Source organism: Myxocyprinus asiaticus, chromosome 9 (assembly GCF_019703515.2).
Source record: "Myxocyprinus asiaticus isolate MX2 ecotype Aquarium Trade chromosome 9, UBuf_Myxa_2, whole genome shotgun sequence".
NCBI lineage: Eukaryota > Metazoa > Chordata > Actinopteri > Cypriniformes > Catostomidae > Myxocyprinus > Myxocyprinus asiaticus.
Window position 1 is genome coordinate 41,227,212 of NC_059352.1, and position 20,806 is coordinate 41,248,017.

Sequence of the window (20,806 nt, forward strand, 5' to 3'; positions counted from 1 at the left end):
AAACGACCAACCAACCTGAGGCCCCATTTCGAAAAATGTTACTAAAAAATGACAACATTTATTTTAAGTAAATTTTCTATCAGCCGTTGTAGCAAAGTACATTCAAAATGTTTAATGAAATACAAATCTAGTTAAAGATAATTAATGCATGTTTTCCAGTTTTCCCACAATACAGTGATAAAAAAAGCAATATTTACCTACATATATGTTTACAAAACACTTTTTTGTGTGTATGTATGTTAACAGGGTGTGCAAAACTTACTACTTCACCCAGTAACATTTTGAAATTCAGTTGTTACAGTATATATTAATATTATATCCCAACAATTATTTATTGTTGTCCAGATTTTCATTATAATATGATACAGTATTATTATTATTACTTTGAGGATTTGTTGTATACAATAGTAATATAGTTCTGTCTTATTTACTTTCACCTGGAGCTTATATACTAATGATGCAGTGTATTGTTCATCATGTTGCAAAAGGCTGTATTTTATGTAGGCTAAGCATCATAGGCAACATTCGTTACAGTATTGTAACAGTAAACATACAAGCCACGGTGCCCCTCAGCACACTAGAGCATAAAAAAAAAAGAAGAAAAAAAAACAAAAAAAACAACATTGCCGTTTATCAAGCGCTGAAACTTTGTTTGGTGCAGAATAATCTGGAATAATGTTAAAAATTGTAACAATCACCTCTATGCAGCCTCAACTTGTTCAGAACCTTAAATCTTTGTGACACCTGCGCTAAAAACAGTCTAGATGCAGTGCAATGTATGAAACAGAACGCAGGTGTCTCGACATGCGTTTTTGAAATCTGAAGTTATTTTTATCTTGACACAGTGTCTAAAAATGTGCTGGTCTTACATGAGACACTGAAGAAACAGCGAGACGCGGTACAGCAGTCAAGGACATTTGTCCAGCGAGTGTTTACATAGATAAACAATGGAAAAACAGAGTAGGAGCATGCAAAAACACATTCAGTGTGAACGGCCCCTCATCCGTTTGTGCGTATCTGTGTGAGTGAGCACGCATGAGCGAAAGAAGTTCGGAAGGCCTGTATATTTTTTTCATAAATTACAAACCTGATCCCAAAGTCCTACTGACCCGAAACCGGCGGCTTTGTGAACCGCTCTGAGACCACAGACAACAGCGTATTCACGTGTGTACCCAGAACAACATATCACCCCTCAAACGGTTTCTGCAGAGATTTCCTACTCGGGCCGGGGGGCCCCCTACATCCGGGTTCCCACGCAATTGTGTGGTTTGCATGGTGGTTAAAACCACTACTGGCTACCAGTATAGAATGGCCTTTTTACTACTGTGGTTACTGCTCTAAACCGCTAAGTGACACCACAACCATACTATTTCAGTAGGTGGGCACTGAATGCATAAAAGCTCACCGTGTGATGCAAAGCACTACGATGCAGATGATGGCCACTTGCAGTGCTCCGATGATAGATGCAATCAGAATATAGCGGAGTTTTCCAGAACCAGGAACCACGTACATTACATTATAGTCCTTTGTGTCACACTGCGGCCCAATGAAGCCTGAATGACAACTGTAAAAAAAACACACACACACACACACACACACACACACACACACACACACACACACACACACACAGAAGAAATAGGGATGTAAAAGCTGAAGTGTATAAATTCTACACCTCTAGCAAACATAATTGCAAAAAGGTTTCCTGTACACTCCACTCCCCCATCTGGCATAGGTTGGCCAAACAAATAGTCCCGAACCAAACTCATGCCATTGATTCAGTCAGTGTTGCTGTGTCAGGATGCTCATGATGCTCAAACAAACAGAGCGATGTTTTGTTAGTGCCACAGAACCAGAGTTTTCACTTTTTGGGGAAATCAACCTACAAATGGTTTACTTACAGTTGACTTTGCATATACAGCTGTATTTTCAAAGTTTAGTTCACCCAAAAATGAAAATGTTGTCATCATTTAATCACCTCATGTTATTCAAAACCAATATTACTTTCTTTCTTCAGTGGGACACAAAGGTGATGTTAGGCAGAATGTTAGGGACTGACAACTTCAGTAACCATTCACTTTCATTGTAGGAAAAAAGATGCAATGAAAAAGAGAGAAAGAAAGTCATACAGGTTTGAACTTTCAGCAAACCCCATGGCCGTGCATGCGTGTGTGTGTGAGTGTACAGCAGGCAGTTGGTGCACACTGGGTAAATCATAGTCTTGTTTAATTAGAGCCTTGACCTCTCAGAGGAGGTGGTTAAAGGGAAACCTGCCAGCCGACAAACACACAAATGTGCTCATAAACAATGTTTATAGCATAATACCCTTGTAATTTCCAGTTTGTAACCTAAAAAAATGTCCTCGTAAACCACCCAAACCCGCCCACACACACACACACACTTCCTTCTTCACACTTTTTCTTGGTCTTCATCACTTTTCATCTTCTCATCTTTTAATTACTGGTCTTCTTCACTCGTCTTCTCACTTCTCTCTCACATGTCTGAAATCAATCTCACAATCCCTCCACCTGTCCTCTCCAGAGTGTGTGTGTGAGTATGGGTCAAAGAAAATTAAGAGTTTGATATGTTGTGTGTGTCGTGTGGTGCGGTTACCTGCAGGTGGGGGGCGAAAGGTTGCTAGGATACTCGCACTCTCCATGGACACAGTAGTTCTTGTAACGTTCCGGACACGGGATGTAAAGACCCCATGGTACCTCACTCACCTGGTCTTTCTCCTCTATACAAACACATACACACAGAGAGAGAGAGAGAGACTGTAATTTTTTATTTTTTTTATTTTTGATCCCCTTTTCTCCCAATTTGGAATGCCCAGTTCCCACTACTTAGTAGGTCCTCATGGTGACGCGGTTACTCACCTCAATCTGGGTGGCAGAGGACAAGTCTCAGTTGCCTCCGCTTCTTATCTTATCACGTAGCTCATTGTGCATGACACCGCAGAGACTCACAGCATGGGAGGCTCATGCTACTCTCCGCGATCCACGCACAAATTACCACGCGCCCCATTGAGAGCGAGAACCTCTAATTGCGACCACGACGAGGTTACCCCATGTGACTCTACCCTCCCTAGCAACTGGGCCAATTTGGTTACTTAGGAGACCTGCCTGGAGTCACTCAGCATGCCCTGGATTCGAACTTGTGACTCCAGGGGTGGTAGTCGGCGTCAATACTCGCTGAGCTACCCAGGCCCCCTGAGAGACTGTCATTTTGAAATTAATAATTTTATATATGTGTGTATATATATACACACACACACACACACACACTACCGTTCAAAAGTTCAGGGTCACTCATTCTTTATTTTTTTTCACATTTTACAATAATAGTAAATTCATCACAACTATGGAATAGTTGAAATGGAAATATGGGAATTATGTTGTGACTAAAAAAATCCAAAATAAATCAAAACTGTGTTATATTTTAGCATCTTCAAAGTGGCCACACTTTGCCTAGATTTTGCAGAAATGTACTCTTGGCATTTTCTCAACCAACTTCTTGAGGTATCACCCTGTGATGCTTTTTAAACAGTATTGAAAGAGTTCCCATCTATATGCTGGGCACTTAGTGGCTGCTTTTCTTAATTATTCGGTCCAAGTCATCCATTTCAAAAACTTTAAAGTTTTAGTTTTGTAATTAAATAAATTAATATGTTGGCACATTTATATTTTTGTCTACAAAACTAATTTCAAACATTTAAGCATACATTTCTGAGCAAACTTAAGATACCTACGAGAAGTGCATGGAGTGAAGACGTAAACATAGAAATTCTAGATGATGAATTGAGATGATCTTGCTTAAAAGTACAAGTCTCAATCAATACAAAAAAGACATATATTAATGCAATATAACTGGATAATGAGAACTTACATTTCACCAGAAAATGAAATAAGTTCAACTAAACTAAAGTTATAATATATCTGATGTCTTCATTAAATTTTATTCACATAAAAGTATCTTAATTCATTGTGCTTGGTAATGCGAAGTAATACAATATTTTTGGAAATAAATAAATTATACAATCTCCAAAATAATAATGAAAATGGTCCCTATGTGCCTTAAGCATTGTATCTTTGGCATATCCCTCAAATATTTAAAACAAAAGGAACATGAACCTAAGTTGGTTGATTTATGTCTGTTGCATGCTAAATTATCAATTTCCATGTATTGAAAAACTATCTCTCACCCTTCACTTAGTCATTGGCTAAGAGAACTGTCAGCCTTTTTATCAGCTGAAAAACTTACATATGCTTTAAAGCAAAAACATATTCTGGAAATGTATAAATAATCAAGAGTTTCAGTTACAATAGTAAGGCAAAAATATGTCTTTTTTTGTTGACATCTATATACAAATCAAAGAATAATGGAATGCGTTATTGTTGGATTTGTTGTTGTAACAGTCTGGGCTCTATTTTCGTTGACTGTGCGCAACCTCTTATCCAATTTTTGTGAGGACGCTAATTCTAAGTGCAATTTTCATGCCAGTGCACAGCACACCCACTTGCAAGTGGCCGTAGGTGGGAGTGTTTGCGCTAATTGTGGGTGTATGTGCGCAAACTGTAGATGTACTGTAAGGTAATGAAGTGCCGCAAAACGCAGTTTGCTATTTTCCTGAGAAATAGGTCATTGCGCTAAGATGTTTCGAAACCACCTATGTTTTCAGCACAAAGTCTAAATTCAGTTTCTACATTTGGAGTTTGGAGATTCCACCAGCAGGTGCTAATTAATGTCCAAACTCTGAAAATACAGTGGAACATCAAATAATGTCCCTGACATACACTGAAAGCCGTTTTTTGAAACAAATATTTATGAGATTTGCATTAAACTATCTGTAGTTGGTTTATGTTTATGGTTAATATTTAAATTTGTATTATTATTATTATTATTATTATTATGTTTATATTTACAGTTTTATTTATGATCTAATTTGTATTGGTATTTTTCCACCTGTTGTTGTAGAATGATTTTTAAGTCACTGCAAGAGAGGCCAGTGGAAGAAGTTGGAGAGAGTAAAATGCTTGAATTTGGTATGATTTGTTTTTACCACTTTGTTATCTTGATTTTATTTTCATTTTGTTTGAAGTGCAATTTGAATATAGAAATATTTTTGGTTTTAGTTTTTAGTTTTTCAATAGATGAATAAAAATGTTCAAAATCAAAATTGACCGGTAGTGAAGTGCATGCCGATACAATCACTGTTAATACTAGCTATGATATCTGTGTCATACCTGCCAACACTCCCGATTTTACCAGGTTTCTCCCATTTTTCCACCCCTCCTCCTGCTGTACTCCCGATTTACAATTTCTCCTAATAAATTCACAATTTTCCGCATCCACACTTTGCTCATGAGAATGTATTAGACCTGTAGGTAGGGTTGCCACACGTCCCTTAAAATACAGGATTGTCCACTATTTAAATATGAAATGATTTTAACTGATATAAGTTAGACATTTTTCATATGGTGGGTAAGTGGTCATCTGAAAAGTCCTCACAATATGCTGAAACATGCTAATACTGTGGAGGGTGTGTTAAGGGACCGTTTGAAAAGTCCACACATAAAATGAAAACTATGGATTTTTTTTATTAAAAAACAGAAGGTTTAATATAAATGTTCAATAAGATATACAAAATTACACAGATCCAACAATGTATGAATACTATCATTAGCCCCGTTCACACATGCAACCAGGTAAAATTGTTGGGTTGCCTTTACTGGTAAATGTACCAAATGTGCTGTTCACACATACCATCAATAAGGAAATTTATAATACAACTTCGCATTAAGGAAAAGCCAGAGCAAAATTTACTAGTTTTTTCAAACAGGTCGTGTTCACACATGAACTCTAAACCGGAAATTGTAGGTAATTTTCTGGAAAAGGCTGTATGTGTGAACACGACTACCGAGTTATAAAAACAAGAAGTATATGTGAAGGAAAAACATAACTAATTAAAATAAAGTAAAAAACAACAACAACATAAAAATACATATAAACCAACACAAATAAGATAAATAATCGAAGAAATAAAAATTGTTATATGGGTCAGGAAAGTTCTCAGCATATAAGAAAGGATATAAACTTGTTATAATTAATAACTCAAAAAGCATTTATTGCTAAAAATGTGAAGGATGTGGTAAGGGACCATCTGAATATATTTCTTGGTATTATTCATCTTCAGTGTACTATTACTGACCAGTACTGCCACTCCCTATATGCATATTAAGCAGTCTGTGTAGTGCACCTACTCCCTACTGGGGCACCATCTTACCCTAGGGGGGCACCAGAAATACCACCGGCTGCCGTTCCTCGCATATACGAACCACATATCACAATCTGATGTTGGCAGGTATGATCTGTGTCAGCAGATGATAATGATTAATAATAATTACATTCTCAATAATTTAATGGAGCCTACATCCAACTGCTGTATCACATTTTCCATGTGTCACTGTCATACAAACACAGTATGTCTGACATTCAACAGCACTTGTGATGTTAATGCACAAAAGAATGCAAGTCCATATTTCTATTCTTCTAATTCATTGCATACAGAATTAATTTAGACTGCCAACGCCTTATGAATGTGCTGTCTTTGTTTATATCGCTGGTGCTTGAGGGAATTGACTATATAATAAGATGCAGACACTGCAATAACCAGAGAAGAACCTCCCAATTAAATTGACAAAATTATCTCCTAATTAAATTGCACCCAACCCATTAGTGCTTTGCGTGCCTGATTTCGCCAAACCCACATCGCCTAGACTTAGTGCATGCTTGAATGACAATATCAAAACTTCATGGCCATGCCACGCTTATGACTTACAGCACAGAGCTGTGCTTAGCACTAGTGCTCTTAAAATAGGGCCCTCTGTGTATTTCTACCAGAAAGACTCGAACAATATAAGAGAATTAATGTGAGTAAACTGAAAGAATCGTTTCCTTTGGCGCAAGCCCCATCCTACGTTTCAGCACCGAGATTCTTGCATGAACCGTAAGATCCTGCCAGAAGTCAGTGTCGGTTCGAAAGGAAATTAGAATCTTATAAAACTTATGCACCCCAAAAGAAGAATAAATCCAATTAATTAAACTCAGAACAACCGTTTCTTCAGAAAGCAAAGGACAAATCTGAAGGAAGAAGAAATATGAATGATACAAATATAACCTTGAATAAGACTTATGACCAAAAAGGGGCAATACCTAATCATAGACAATGCAAACCGATGACTCATCGGGGTGGATCTAAAATTTTTTATATGGGGTGGCATGCAGACTATGAGGGGTGGCAAAGCAAGCGCCCATGCATAGTTCTTACGGATTAAGGCACCAAGCTTCATTGCAAGAAGTACTAGTTCTTTGGAGTCACTATCAAATTACAAATGTCCATGAATTTGTGATATAACTGCATTTTCACAGGGACCACATAGTAACCATTTTGCTACTGATTTGCCAACATAAATTTTTTTTTTTTTTTGCATAACAATAAAAAATAAGTAACAAAATGTATATCTCCAGAGCACTAAGACATTGTCTGTTAAACACATCAACAAATTCTAAATGTTCCTTAGTTTGACATATAGAACTGGCAATCTGAACTAAACGTCACAACCTTATGCAGGCCAATTTTTTATTTTTATTTTGTTAAGTGTACCCATGGATGCAGAGTGCATGCATATCCCATGTTATTCTGCTAATAAAGTCCTGTAGGCCTATCACCTTTGTAACAGCTGGAATAATCAATTTAAAAGTGAAGATGAACACAACGTTAAGTCTAAATAAAATAAACTGTATGGAAAATTATACTGTGTGGGGCAGTGCTGCAAAACTCATGAATATTAATTATGTTATGCACAGTAAAAAATTATTTTAAATGACCTGTTTTGATAAACAGTCATTTTTAATGACCGATTTAAGCACTCAAATAAATATTTCACATAATATGGTAATTTCATTTCTACATCTGCCACTATCAGTCTTGGGATTTTGTTAGTCAGTAGATGAATTCATAGATCAGCACTTTGATTAAGAACATGACTGATTGATTTAGTGTAGCGTTTCCCAACCCTGTTCCTGGAGGCACACCAACACTGCACATTTTTTATGTCGCCCTCATTTAACACACCTGATATAACTCATCAGCTCATTAGTAGAGGCTTAAGCACCTGAAATGGGCATGTCAGATTAGAGAGGCATCCAAAATGTGTACTGTTGGTGTATCTCCAGGAACAGGGTTGGGAAACGCTGGCCTAGTGGTAATTTTTTGCCTTTAGTTTTTAGAGGTTCTGGGTTCTAATTCGCCCAAATATAACTTTTTATTTTAATAAACCAAGATTGCATCTGAACGTCAGTGGATGGGTGTTACACTTTAACCATAAAATGCAATAAAAGATGCGGGAAGACGAGAGTAGCGGAAACACAGACACATTTCTTGACCATTCTGTATATGAAAGAACAGCGAACTCCGAAGTTCAGACAGCGACAACCACAAACTCTCTACTCCAGCAGCGGGAACTCGTAAAAAAGTCAGTATACACCTGAGTGCCCATGAACGAGATGGCATAGTTCACGAACAACCATCTCCCAATGCACAACCCAGCCATGGAACACTCAGTCTATATAGGGAGGAAACGCACTGCATGCAGTGTGCCCCATCCACAATCAGCACCTGGTTACTGCACACCTGAGCGCGATTAAGAGAGAGGGAGAGAAAGAGAAAGACAACACACACACACTCTACATACACACAAACAATACGGCCAAGAAGGCCATCACCATACACAGAAAAGTGTGTGAGCTGTGGAAAAAATGCAGACACTAAACGATACAGATAACAGCCACAACAAACACTTATCATAACATTAAAAATAACAAATTCCAGCACTGGATCGCCATTCAAAACATACACAGATGAATTAGAAACTCCTACTCCAGAACTGGAGACGTTTCATTGGGATTATTCACATACTTGACGAAAGCTATTTCAAAAAGTGGTGAGGACATGTCTCACCCGTCTCAATCCATAACTGATAGCGATGTATCTAATAATCATTCAGTGAATACTTGGAAACAACTGAGAAATTAATCTTTTGCCTCTTTTTTTTCCATGTATTTGTCCATGTGGTCGTTGTTGTGGTTGTTGAAGAAACAAGCTTAAAAAAAAAACTCAACCTGCGAAAGCCCAAACACTGTACAAGCGATGCAATAGCAAGTACGTGATTGCTCTATGCTGTGATTGGCTGCTGCTGTAATCAATCATGTGAAAGGCCACTGCTGTAATTTGAGTCTGGTATGGGTCTGTGTGGTCATTTCTGCATTTGGTGAGATTTGAGGCAGTTTGACATGAACAAAACCCTATACAATGTCAACATCAACTATAATATACTTACATTTATATTTAATACATTTGGATTCTTCTGCTGGGGTAGCAGATGGGGTGGAAATGCTTTTTCAGATTAACAATTTTTATTGATTCTCATAAATAAACACAAAAAAACAAAACATATATACACAGAAATCAATCTTAACCCCCACTATTACCCCTCCCCCTCCCAATCCCCAACCCTACCCTGGCCCCAACAGCATCCCAGTGGTCGCAAATTATAAAGACACACACCCAAAAAATAAATAAAAATAAAATAAACAAATAAACAAATAAAAAATATAATAAAAATAATCACCCATCCATAAATTATATATACCCACCCCATTTCTCCACGAACCCATTGTACTTCCCCATTCTACTAAACGACCCTCATCAAAGGCCGCCACCCTTCCCATCTCCAAGCACCACTCCTGAAAGGGGGGTGCTCCAGCCGACCTCCAGCCCCTTAAAATTATCTGTCTGGCGATCATGACACTGGCTAAGATCCAACTCTTTATGTGTCTGTTTTCCATGTCGATGACCGCCCCATCGCCCAAAATACAGAATCTGGGGCAAAATGATACCCAAGTGCCTAATACATCGCATACCAGACTCTGAACCTTTAACCAAAACTCCTGGATCTCAACACAACCCCAAAAGACATGGGTTATATCTCCATCCTCTGATTGGCATTGCCAGCTGGTGGGTGTGTCTTTAAGACCAAACCTATCCAATCTAAAGGGGGTCCAATAGAACGGATGTAAAATCTTGAATTGCATAAGGCGCAACCTTGCGTCTCTAGATGCAGTCTTGATGTTTTTAGAATCCCAGCCCACTCTCCCTCCTCCAATTCCAGGTTTAAATCTTTCTCCCATAATCTCTTTAGAGTGGTCGAGGTTCCATCCCCCAGACTTTGAATTAACAGGGAGTAATACACTGATGCCTCATGACCTTTTCCAAAAGCAGTAATCACCACTCTCATAGTATCTGCCGCTTTAGGGGGGTGAATGCTATTCCCAAAAATAGTACAGAGCAAGTGGTGCAGCTGTAGATACCTAAAAAACTGAGATCTGGGGATCCCAAAATGTTGAACCAAATTTTCAAAGGACCTCAACACACTACTCTCATATAGGTCACCAAGTGTAGTAACCCCCCTCACAATCCACTCTGACCAGCAGAAAGGGGACTTATTAATATGCAGTTTAGGGTTCAGCCATAAGCTCGAGGCAACATTTAGATAAATATCCGAATTAAACACTCTGGACAATTTTGTCCATACCGAGTGCAAATGCGAGACAATGAGGTGTCATTTAACTTCTCCGGTTAGATTGATAGAAAGGCTTTGCAATGGCATAATAGGGGCAAGAACTTCCTGTTCAATACAAAACTAGGGAGGGGCTCTTTCAGGTGGAAGCAACCAATGAGCCAAATGTCTGAGACTGAACACATAATAATAAAACAAAATCTTGGGTAGGCCTAGCCCACCTTTGTCAATCGGCCTATGCAGTTTACTGAAATATAATCTGGGACGCTTACCATTCCAAATAAAAGACTTCGCTATGCTCTCAAATTGCTTGAAATAGGAGAAGGGGACATCTATAGGGAGTGACTGTAGCAGGTAGTTGAATTTTGGAATACAGTTCATTTTAATAACATTAACCTTCCCAATCATCGATAAATGTAATGGAGCCCACCTGCCCACATCACTCGAAAACCTTTTTATTAAAGGGTCAAAACTAACTAAATCAGACAAATTTGCTGGGAATAAAATACCCAAATACTTAATACCCTGTTTGGGCCACTGGAAGGCGCCCGGCTGGAAAGCTGTTACTTGGCAGTACGTTGTCAGGGCCAAAGCTTCGGATTTAGACCAATTAACTCGTATCCTGAGAACTTAGAAAAGGAATTAATAATTCTGTGAACACAAGGCATAGATCTAGTAGGCTCAGAGATGAATAATAAAATATCATCTGCGTAAAGCAAAAGCTTATGCGCCACACCTCCTGCCATCACTCCTGGAAAATCATCCTCCTTTCTTATCACAGCTGCTAATGGTTCCAGGGCAAGACAGAACAATAATGGGGAAAGAGGACAACCCTGCCGGGTGCCCCTATCCAAAGTGAAATAATATTAAATTAATCCATTTGTTTGTACCACTGCTACAGGGTGTCTATAAAGTAACTTAATCCATCCAATAAACATACTCCCAAACCCATACATTTCCAAAATCTTAAAAAGATAATCCCATTCTACCATATCAAACACCTTTTCGGCGTCATGTGAGATGGCAGCGACCGGAGTCTGATCATTCGCCACTGACCACATGATATTGATGAAATGCCTAATGTAATCAGAAGAGCTGCCGCCCCGAATAAACTCCACCTCATCTATATGTATAAGAGTTGTCATACTTGATTTACAAATTTCTTTATAATATTTTAACGTCTAGCTGGATCAGGGAAATTGGATGGTAACTCTTACACTTGCTTGGATCTTTGTCCTTTTTAAGTATCAGACTGATTCGGGCTTGTGTCATGGTTGGCGGAAGCTTTCCACTCTTTAATGATTCCCTTCTTTAAAACTCTTTAAAAGTCCTTACCCATGGGTATGAGGCCAGCGCGGCTAGCACTTGGGGTGATTTGGGGACCCCAATGGGACCACCGTCACCGGGTATCCCCCTGCAGACCTCCCATTCCCCAGCACGCTTTTCTGCCCCGATCGGGCTTCCGGATGAGTCCGCCGGCTCGTCTCACGGCGAGTTCGACCTCTTATTTGGAGCCCGCAAAGGTGATGAGCTCTCTAGCGCAGCACTGGAGAGCGGGCCCGTTCAGTCGGACGTGGAGGCCTCAGCTGGGCTCCTCCCGTTGGGTGCGGTCGCCCAGTCACAGGCTGACGCGGAGATGATGGACAAGCTTTCCCGGGCAGCCGTGAGCGTCGGGCTAGAGTGGAACCCTCCGCTCTCACCTAAACCCTCGCGGCTCGATGATTGATTAATTGGCTCGCGGCGCCACTCACAGCCACGCCCCGCCCCGTTCCTTTCTTCCCGGAAGTGCACATGGAGCTGACAAGGTTGTGGGAGGCACCTTTTACTGCCCGGTCCTGGTCTTTCAGCTCCCCCACCCTCACTACCCTCGATGGTGGGGCGGCCAAGGGCTATTCGGCAATCTCCCCAGTGGATAAGGCACTCGCGGTGCACCTATGCCCGCAGAGCGCCACCACCTGGTGCCCAAAGCTCCCGTCCAAGGCCTGTAGGTTTACATCGTCCCTGATGGCCAAAGCCTATGGTGCCGCTGGACAAGCTGTCTCCGCCCTGCACGCCATGGCTCTCCTGCAAGTCCACCAAGCCAAGGTGCTAAAGGAACTGCACGAGGGTAGTTCCTCCCCGGGATTGATGCAGGAGCTGCACTCGGCGACCGACCTCGCTCTCCAGGTGACGAAGGTCATGGCGCGGTCTCTCGGGCGGGCGATGTCCACCTTGGTGGTCCAGGAGCGCCACCTTTGGCTCAACCTGGTCGAGATGGGAGAGGCTGACAAGGCACGGTTCCTTGGCACCCCCATTTCCCAGGTTGGCCTGTTTGGCAACACCGTAGAGGACTTTGCGCAGCAGTTCTCAGCGGTGAAGCAGCAGACGGAGGTTATCCAGCACATCCTGCCCCGGTGCGGCTCAAGATCCCGCACCCCATCTGCTCGTTGCCAAGGGCGTCCCCCTGCGGTGACTGCGCCGGCTCTGCCGCAGCCTGCCCCTGTGGCCCGGCCCCGGCGTGGAGCCCACCGCAGGAAGCAGATGCCACCCGTCTCGTGGTCGGCTGCCAAGAACCCACAAAGGCTTCAAAGTGCCCCTGAGACAAGTGACCCAGGGACGACGAAACCTGCTGCTCTGGAGCTGGTAAGCAGACCACTCCATCCCCTGGTGGAGGGCTGGGAGGAGAATCTTTTGTTACCTTTGCATTTAATTGCGCCGCATGCCCAAGTGGCTGCAGTACCCAAGAGTTCAGCAACAGTGGTTTCCTTGTTCCCTGAGTCACATACCCAATGTGCACGGCCGTCATCACGACCACCGTCCACCACTCCATTTTGTCTGGCAAAAATCCGCCCCCGATGTAACAGTCTCCATGGGTCACGAGGACAGACCTCTTCCTCCCCCATCCCAGGCTGTTCCGGGGGTGGTCACAAGGAGCCAGGTTAGTGCTTCGATGTCCCTGAACTCAGCACGGCCACAACACAGTGTGGCACCTCAGGCTCCGCCCCGCCGCGAGATTGTCCCCTTGGTCCCCCTTGCCCGGAGCTTGGACGTTTGGCTTCCGCTTTCCAACCTGTTGCGATGGTTGGTCCGGACCATCCGACTCGGCTACGTGATTCAGTTCTCCAGGCATCCGCCCAGGTTCAGCGGCATCCACTTCACCTCGGTGAAGGGCAAGAACGCCGCTACCTTGCGTGCGGAGATGGCTACCCTCCTATGGAAGGATGGGATAGAGCCTGTCCCTCTGACTGAGATGAAGAAGGGGTTTTACTACTTCATTGTGCGGTGGGTTGCGGCCAATCTTGGACCTGCGAGTACTGAACTGGGCTTTACACAGACTCCCGTTCAAGATGCTGACGCAAAAACGCATTCTAGCGAGCATCTGGAATCAAGATTGGTTTGTGGTGGTAGACCTGAAGGACGCGTACTTCCACGTCTCGATTCTACCTCGACACAGACCCTTCCTGCGGTTTGCATTCGAGGGTCAGATGTATCAGTACAAGGTCCTCCCTTTCGGCCCGTCCTTGTCCCCTCGCATCTTCACGAAGGTCGCAGAGGCAGCCCTTGTCCCGCTAAGGGAAGTGGGCATTCGCATCCTCAACGATCTCGACGATTGGCTAATCCTAGCTCACTCTCGGGATATGTTGTGCACACAGGGACCTGGTGCTCTCGCACCTCAGCTGACTAGGGCTTTGGGTCAACTGGGAAAAGAGCAAACTCCTCCCGGTTCAGAGCATCTCTTTTCTCAGCTTGGAGTTGGACTCAGTCTCGTTGATGGCGCGCCTCACAAACAAGCATGCACAGTCGGTGCTGACCTGTTTGAAGGCGTTCAGACAGAAGACAGCGTTTCCACTGAAAATGTTTCAGAGGCTCCTGGGGCATATGGCATCCTCAGCGGTGGCCAATCCGCTCGGGTTGATGCATATGAGACCGCTTCAGCACTGGCTTCAGACTCGAGTCCCGAGATGGGCATGGTGCTGCGGGACACATCACGTGACCATCACGCCGATCTGTCACCGCCTCTTCAGCCCTTGGACCGACCTCACGTTTCTATGGACAGGTGTTCCCCTAGAGCAGGTCTCCAGGCATGCCGTGGTTACAACAGACGCCTCCAAAAGGCGCTGGGGTGCTGTATGCAATGGGCACGCAGCCGCCGGCTCATGGACGGGCCCGCGGCTACATTGGCACATCAACTGCCTCGAGTTGCTGGCAATTCTGCTCACCCTGCGGAGGTTTCGGCCATTGATCCAGGGTAAGCATGTGTTAGTTCGGACAGACAACACGGCAACGGTAGCATATGTCAACTGTCAAGGTGGTCTGCGCTCCCGTTGTATGTCACAACTCGTCCGCCGTCTCCTCCTCTGGAGTCAGCAGCACCTCAAGTCGCTGTGAGCCACTCACATCCCAGGCAACCTCAAACACTGCAGTGGACGTGCTGTCATGGCAGGTTACCCTCAGGGGAGAGTGGAGACTCCACCCTCAGGTGATCCAGCTGATTTGGAGTCGATATGGGCAGGCACAGGTAGACTTGTTCACCTCCTAAGAATCCTCCCACTGCCCACTCTGGTACGCCCTGACCGAGGCACCTCTCGGTATAGATGCGCTGGCACACAGCTGGCCCCCTAGACTACGCAAATATGCGTTTCCCCCAGTGAGCCTACTTGCACAGACCCTGTGCAAGGTCAGGGAGGACGAGGAGCAGGTTGTCCTGGTAACACTCTTCTGGCCCAACCAGACATGGTTCTCGGACCTCACGCTCCTCGCGACAGCCCCACCCCGGCAAATTCCCCTGAGGAAGGACCTTCTTTATCAGGGATGGGGCACCATCTGGCACCCATGACCAGACCTCTGGAATCTCCATGTCTGGCCCCTGGACGGGACACGGAAGACTTAAGTGGCCTACTACCCGCAGTGGTAGACACGATCACTCAGGCTAGGGCCCCCTCTACGAGGCGCCTGTATGCCTTTAAGTGGTGTCTGTTCGCTAAGTGGTATTTTTCCCGACACAAAGACCCCCAGAGATACGCAGTCAGATCAGTGCTTTCCTTCCTGCAGGAGAGGTTGGAAGGGCAGCTGTCCCCCTCCACCTTGAAGGTGTATGTAGCCACTATAGTGGCACACCACGACACAGTGGACAGTAAGTCCTTAGGGAAGCATGACCTGATCATCAGGTTCCTGAGAGGCGCCAAGAGGTTGAATCACTTCAGACCGTGCCTCGTTCCCTCATGGGACCTCTCTGTAGTTCTTCAGGGTCTTTGGAGAGCCCCCTTTGAGCCCTTGCAGTCAGCTGAGCTTAAGGCACACTCTTTGAAGACTGCCCTCCTGACTGCGCTCACTTCCATCAAGTGGGTAGGAGACCTGCAAGCATTCTCTGTCAGTGAAACGTGCCTGGAGTTTGGTCCGGGCTACTCTCACATGATCCTGAGACCCCGACCAGGCTATGTGCCCAAGGTTCCCACGACCCCATTTAGGGATCAGGTGGTGAACCTGCAAGCGCTGCCCCAGGAGGAGGAAGACCCAGCTCTGACGTTGCTGTGTCCGGTGTGTGCTTTACGCATCTATTTGGATTGCATGCAGAGCTTTAGAGTTTCTGAGCAGCTCTTTGTCTGCTTTGGCGGACAGCGGAAAGAAAGCACTGTTTCCAAACAGAGGATCACCCACTGGCTCACTGATGCCATAACAATGGCATATCACGGCAAGGACGTGCCGCCCCCGGCAGGGCTATGAGCCCACTCTACCAAGGGTGTAGCGGCCTCCTGGGCCTTGACCAGTGGCGCCTCTCTAACAGACATTTGCAGAGCAGCGGGCTGGGCAACATCCAACACCTTTGCAAGGTTCTACAATCTCTGGGTGGAACCGGTTTTGTCCCGTGTAGTGGCACACACCAGCATGTAAGTCCGGGATAGCTGGCCGGGTGTATCGCTTGCGCATTGCGCCTTTCACCTCCTTTGAGCTGAAGACGTGCGCTGTTGACTCTCAGTAGTGTTCACAAAATGTGTTCCCTGAGGGACACCCCCCCCGACATAGACCTGGTGGCCCCAGTCAGTTAATTCCTTTTTTTGGGGGGGGGAGAGAAAAAAAAGAGGATAAGAGGCCACGACTGGGCTAGCCTGTCTCTATCTTTTGGGCAGTCATCTTGTCCCCAAAGGGCCGTTCGTCACTCATAACAGCATTGGGGGAGGTTACGTTTTGGCCTGGTGCGCTGGCTACAAGGCACATAGTGGTCTGACCGTCACACACTGCCAGTTCACGTAACACAGTTCAGCCAGTGGTGGTGTTTCATATAGGGACCCCTAGTGTCACTACATCGACACAATGTCAAGTGAGTGACAGATAGGGAACGTCCTGGTTACTTGCGTAACCTCTGTTCCCTAATGGAGGGAATGAGACGTTGTGTCCCTCCTGCCATAATGCTGAACTACCCGCTGAAATGGCCGGGACCTTGTCTTGGCTCCTCAGCACAAAACCTGAATGAGTGGTTGCATACCAGCTCCTTTTATACCCGTATGTCCGGGGGAGTGGTATGCAAATACCACTCGCCAATTTTCATTGGCCTTTTATCAAAGACCAGAGGTGTTTTGGACTCCCAAGAGTGACCCCTAGTGTCACTACATTGACACAACGTCTCGTTCCCTCCATCAGGGAACGGAGGTTACGCAAGTAACCAGAACGTTTTCAGCCTTTAACATTTGTTGGAAATCAGGATTTTGCAAAAGGGATACATTACAGCGCCAACTATATGATTTCTTTTTTCTCCATATGTGGCAACACCTCTAAACTCACCAGGATGTGATCTGAGACTAAGATGTTTCCAACTGAGCAATCAAAAACAGATGAAATGAGGGACTTAGTTATATAAAAAAAAATCTATTCTAGAATAAATCTTATGGACTGATGAAAAAAATGTATAGTCCCTACCAGATGGGTTCAAAAGTCACCAAATTTTTGCAAGACCAAGATTTTTACACATCCTGTGAAGCATCAGTGTTGCTCTAGGGGGCTTACACAGTTTTGCTTCACTATGATCAAGGACTGAATCCATCAATAGATTAAAGTCTCCTCCCAATATTATATCATGAGGTGTGCCAACGGCTTGCAACTTCCCTTCAAGATCTATAAAAAAGCCCTGATCATCAGCGTTAGGTGCGTAAATATTAGCCAAAATCAACCTTTGCCCCTGAATTTCAGCTAAAACAATAATGACCTTATTTATCTTTTTGAGACATTTGAATTGTAGATGTTTACTTATCAATGTAATGACTCCCCTGCTCTTAATTCTATAACCAGTTTCAAACCAAGCTTTCAGTGCTTTTCAAAAGCACAATGTCCTAAGACCGTAGTCCATGCACACCACATTTTTATAACAGATAATTAGCCAGGCTACTTTTCTAAAATAGCCATGTAAATAAATACATATCAATGACTAAGTTGACGTATAGATAGGGGGTATAGTGAATTTGGTTGTATAAATGTACATGGGATGGGTTAAAGTGCCTGCGTACCTCCACCATTATATGTAGGGAAACAGTATGTGTGAGCTAGGAATTAAATTAAACTGTCCTTATTCTACATTATTATGTAAGGATATGTATAATGGGATTAGTTGCGTTCGACAACAATTATAAATGAGATAAATGACAAATAACTACATTATTTGTCTGAATAAAATTCTCCACCATTAAAATCGTAATACAACGTCTCGTTGTATTCGCTCACAATTTCTATTGTAATGAATTAGCTTTAATAAGGGAATTATGATTAATTCTCTTATTGGAGTAATATTATTCTCATGGTTTATTGAAAATAATATTACACATATTTAGGTACAGCATTGAAGCAAAATCTTTTAAAAACAAGGATGAGATTATTTATCAAAATATACCACCGTCAAATTATCTTTAAAAGGGGAATATGAATAATTAACCATAACTCATTATAATTAATTATATATATTTGGATCAGTCAATAGAATTAACTTGATGTAGCTGAATTAATATTACAAATCAATTAATCTGTTCATCAAGCGAACACTCAGTATTGATCGTCTATCAACACTCAGAAAGTATATTTTTCATGGCCACAGAAAAATAACTCTCTATTAGCATGTAGCTGTGATCAAATCATTAAATTGACATTGATGTACAAGCAGACCAGAATCAACTTGCAAGAATGTACACAAAAGCTTTATTTAACTAAATCACGAACACATAACTAATCTAAACAAACACATACACACAAATCACACATACATGGGAAATGGAAAAGTGAAAGTGAATGAAACAGGAACAGAACAGGGGAATGAAACTATGAAAAGAGTCATTTAACCTTCTGAAAGGACCATCAGTTTCTTACTTCAAAGCACCTTTGTTAACAAAGGGGTTCACAGCTTATACTAAACCTCTGTTTAGTTAGTTAATTGTACGATACTTGCAATGCCTTGGCTGTTGAGAATGCACCTGGATGCAGTCTCAGGAGAAAGCCTTGATGGTTCCTTGAGTTGATGGTGTTGAAGTTGCAATCAATTTCTTCCGCGTTTAATGAAGAAATTATGATGAACTTGCGGTGTTAGTTTGAGGCCTGCCGGCCCACGACCTCGCGGTCGGACCGGGTGTTTCCGGTCCCACACGAACAGCAAACATGAACAGAAGGGAGAGAGAAAGAGGGAAGAGAGAGAGAGAGCGAGAGAGAGAGCGAGAGAGGTCACTCCGACAGTGCCCTTTAACTCCTGAGGGAGGTCACTCCTCTCGAGTTTGGCTTGACCAATGAGAAAGGTGCAATTTTCCAGTGGGAAAAGTTCCTTTGTTTGGAAGCTGACTCATTTGCATGATTGGAGTAAGCTAGCAGTTTGTGCCCTTTTATGCTCTGATTAATATAACAAGCATACAATGCATGCTATAAGGGGGTGTAATACTCCAATGTTTAGGGCATCACACAAGGATTAATTTGATAGGAAGCATGATACCAATAATTTTACATTATCTAGTGGTTCTGTCATAAAGCATGCACAAAACGGTATACAGTACAAAAGACACTATACGAGACAGTAATAATCATATGTTGGGCCTCATGTATTCAGATAGAAGACAAAGGCAGGCCTAACACAGTTGTAAACACCTAACTCAAGCCCCCACATTCCAAGTCGTAAATCTTACTGATAAAAATCGCGCCAAAATCAAACAAAGGGAGTCCAAAACAGACTGCAAATCCCATGAAGCCTTGCTCACTAAAGGATCGAACTCTCAGCTCCTATTGGATGAGGCACACAACAGAACGTCCCTCAAACATGACATCATCAGGGGTTGAAATACCTCTAAAATGCTTTCGGGATTTGCTTCCAGCGACTTTATTCACCGAATATAGATGTAGTTTATCGCTGCTCTCAGGTGCATCCTTGTGGCACAAGGAAGTAACGTCTGACTTGAAACTGTGGCCATACAATCTCCATCTCACTGGATGAGTTGAGATTACTCTGTGTTCAACCGAACACTCTAATGGATCCGAAGGAGACCGCCGAGCAATTCGCTTCTTCATCCGTTTGCCTACAGAAGTGAAGAGATTAAAGATTTCTCTTCCATCTTCAATCAAGTCGACATTTCTGAGTTCTCCGCCAGCCCGCCGAGAATCAACAGCCGTATCGCCCGCCGACAGAGCGAGGAAACGGCCTCCCGTCATCACCCGAGCCTCAAGGAACCGGGTCAGAGTTAAAGGACGGAGGAAAGCACATTCTACCTGTGTCCTCATGCGATTCAAGTAAGAGGTTTACATCTGGGCAGAGATAGAATATTATAGTGTGTTATTCTTGTGTTTCAAGGTTTTTTTTTGCTTGTACTGTTTACGGACCGCCATGTCCACTCATTATTAATACTCAGGGTATTAATTATCACAAATTTGTTTTGCTGTATTGTGGTCCAACCAGATTGGACTGTTGTGCAATTTCGCCATCGTGGGTGAGACAGCAACTGAGTTCATACATTAAAGAGTCAAATAACGCAGGGCTGTTTACGAGCCGTCCACCGCATCTCTGAGCGATGAACTAACAGCTGTTTTCTCTCCCACGATCGTGAAATCGGCTTTAGGGCCATCATCTCTCTCTCTCTCGTACTAACCACACACCCACACCCACACACACACACACACCTTATGTGTTATAGAATTATTTTTATTTCCATATCTAATCATATCACTGTTTAGTT

General features: G+C 43.3%; 1 protein-coding gene across 1 annotated transcript in view; it reads right to left on the reverse strand.

Moving 5' to 3' along the window:
- LOC127446277 (tomoregulin-2-like) overlaps positions 1-20,806 on the reverse strand; it is a 179,833-nt gene that overhangs the window by 21,586 nt on the left and 137,441 nt on the right. The window contains exons 7-8 of the mRNA XM_051707053.1: positions 2,614-2,737; positions 1,406-1,564 (exon numbers count right to left, since the gene is read on the reverse strand). Of these exons, the coding sequence (XP_051563013.1) occupies positions 1,406-1,564; positions 2,614-2,737 (283 nt within the window). The remainder of the gene's footprint in view (positions 1-1,405; positions 1,565-2,613; positions 2,738-20,806) is intronic.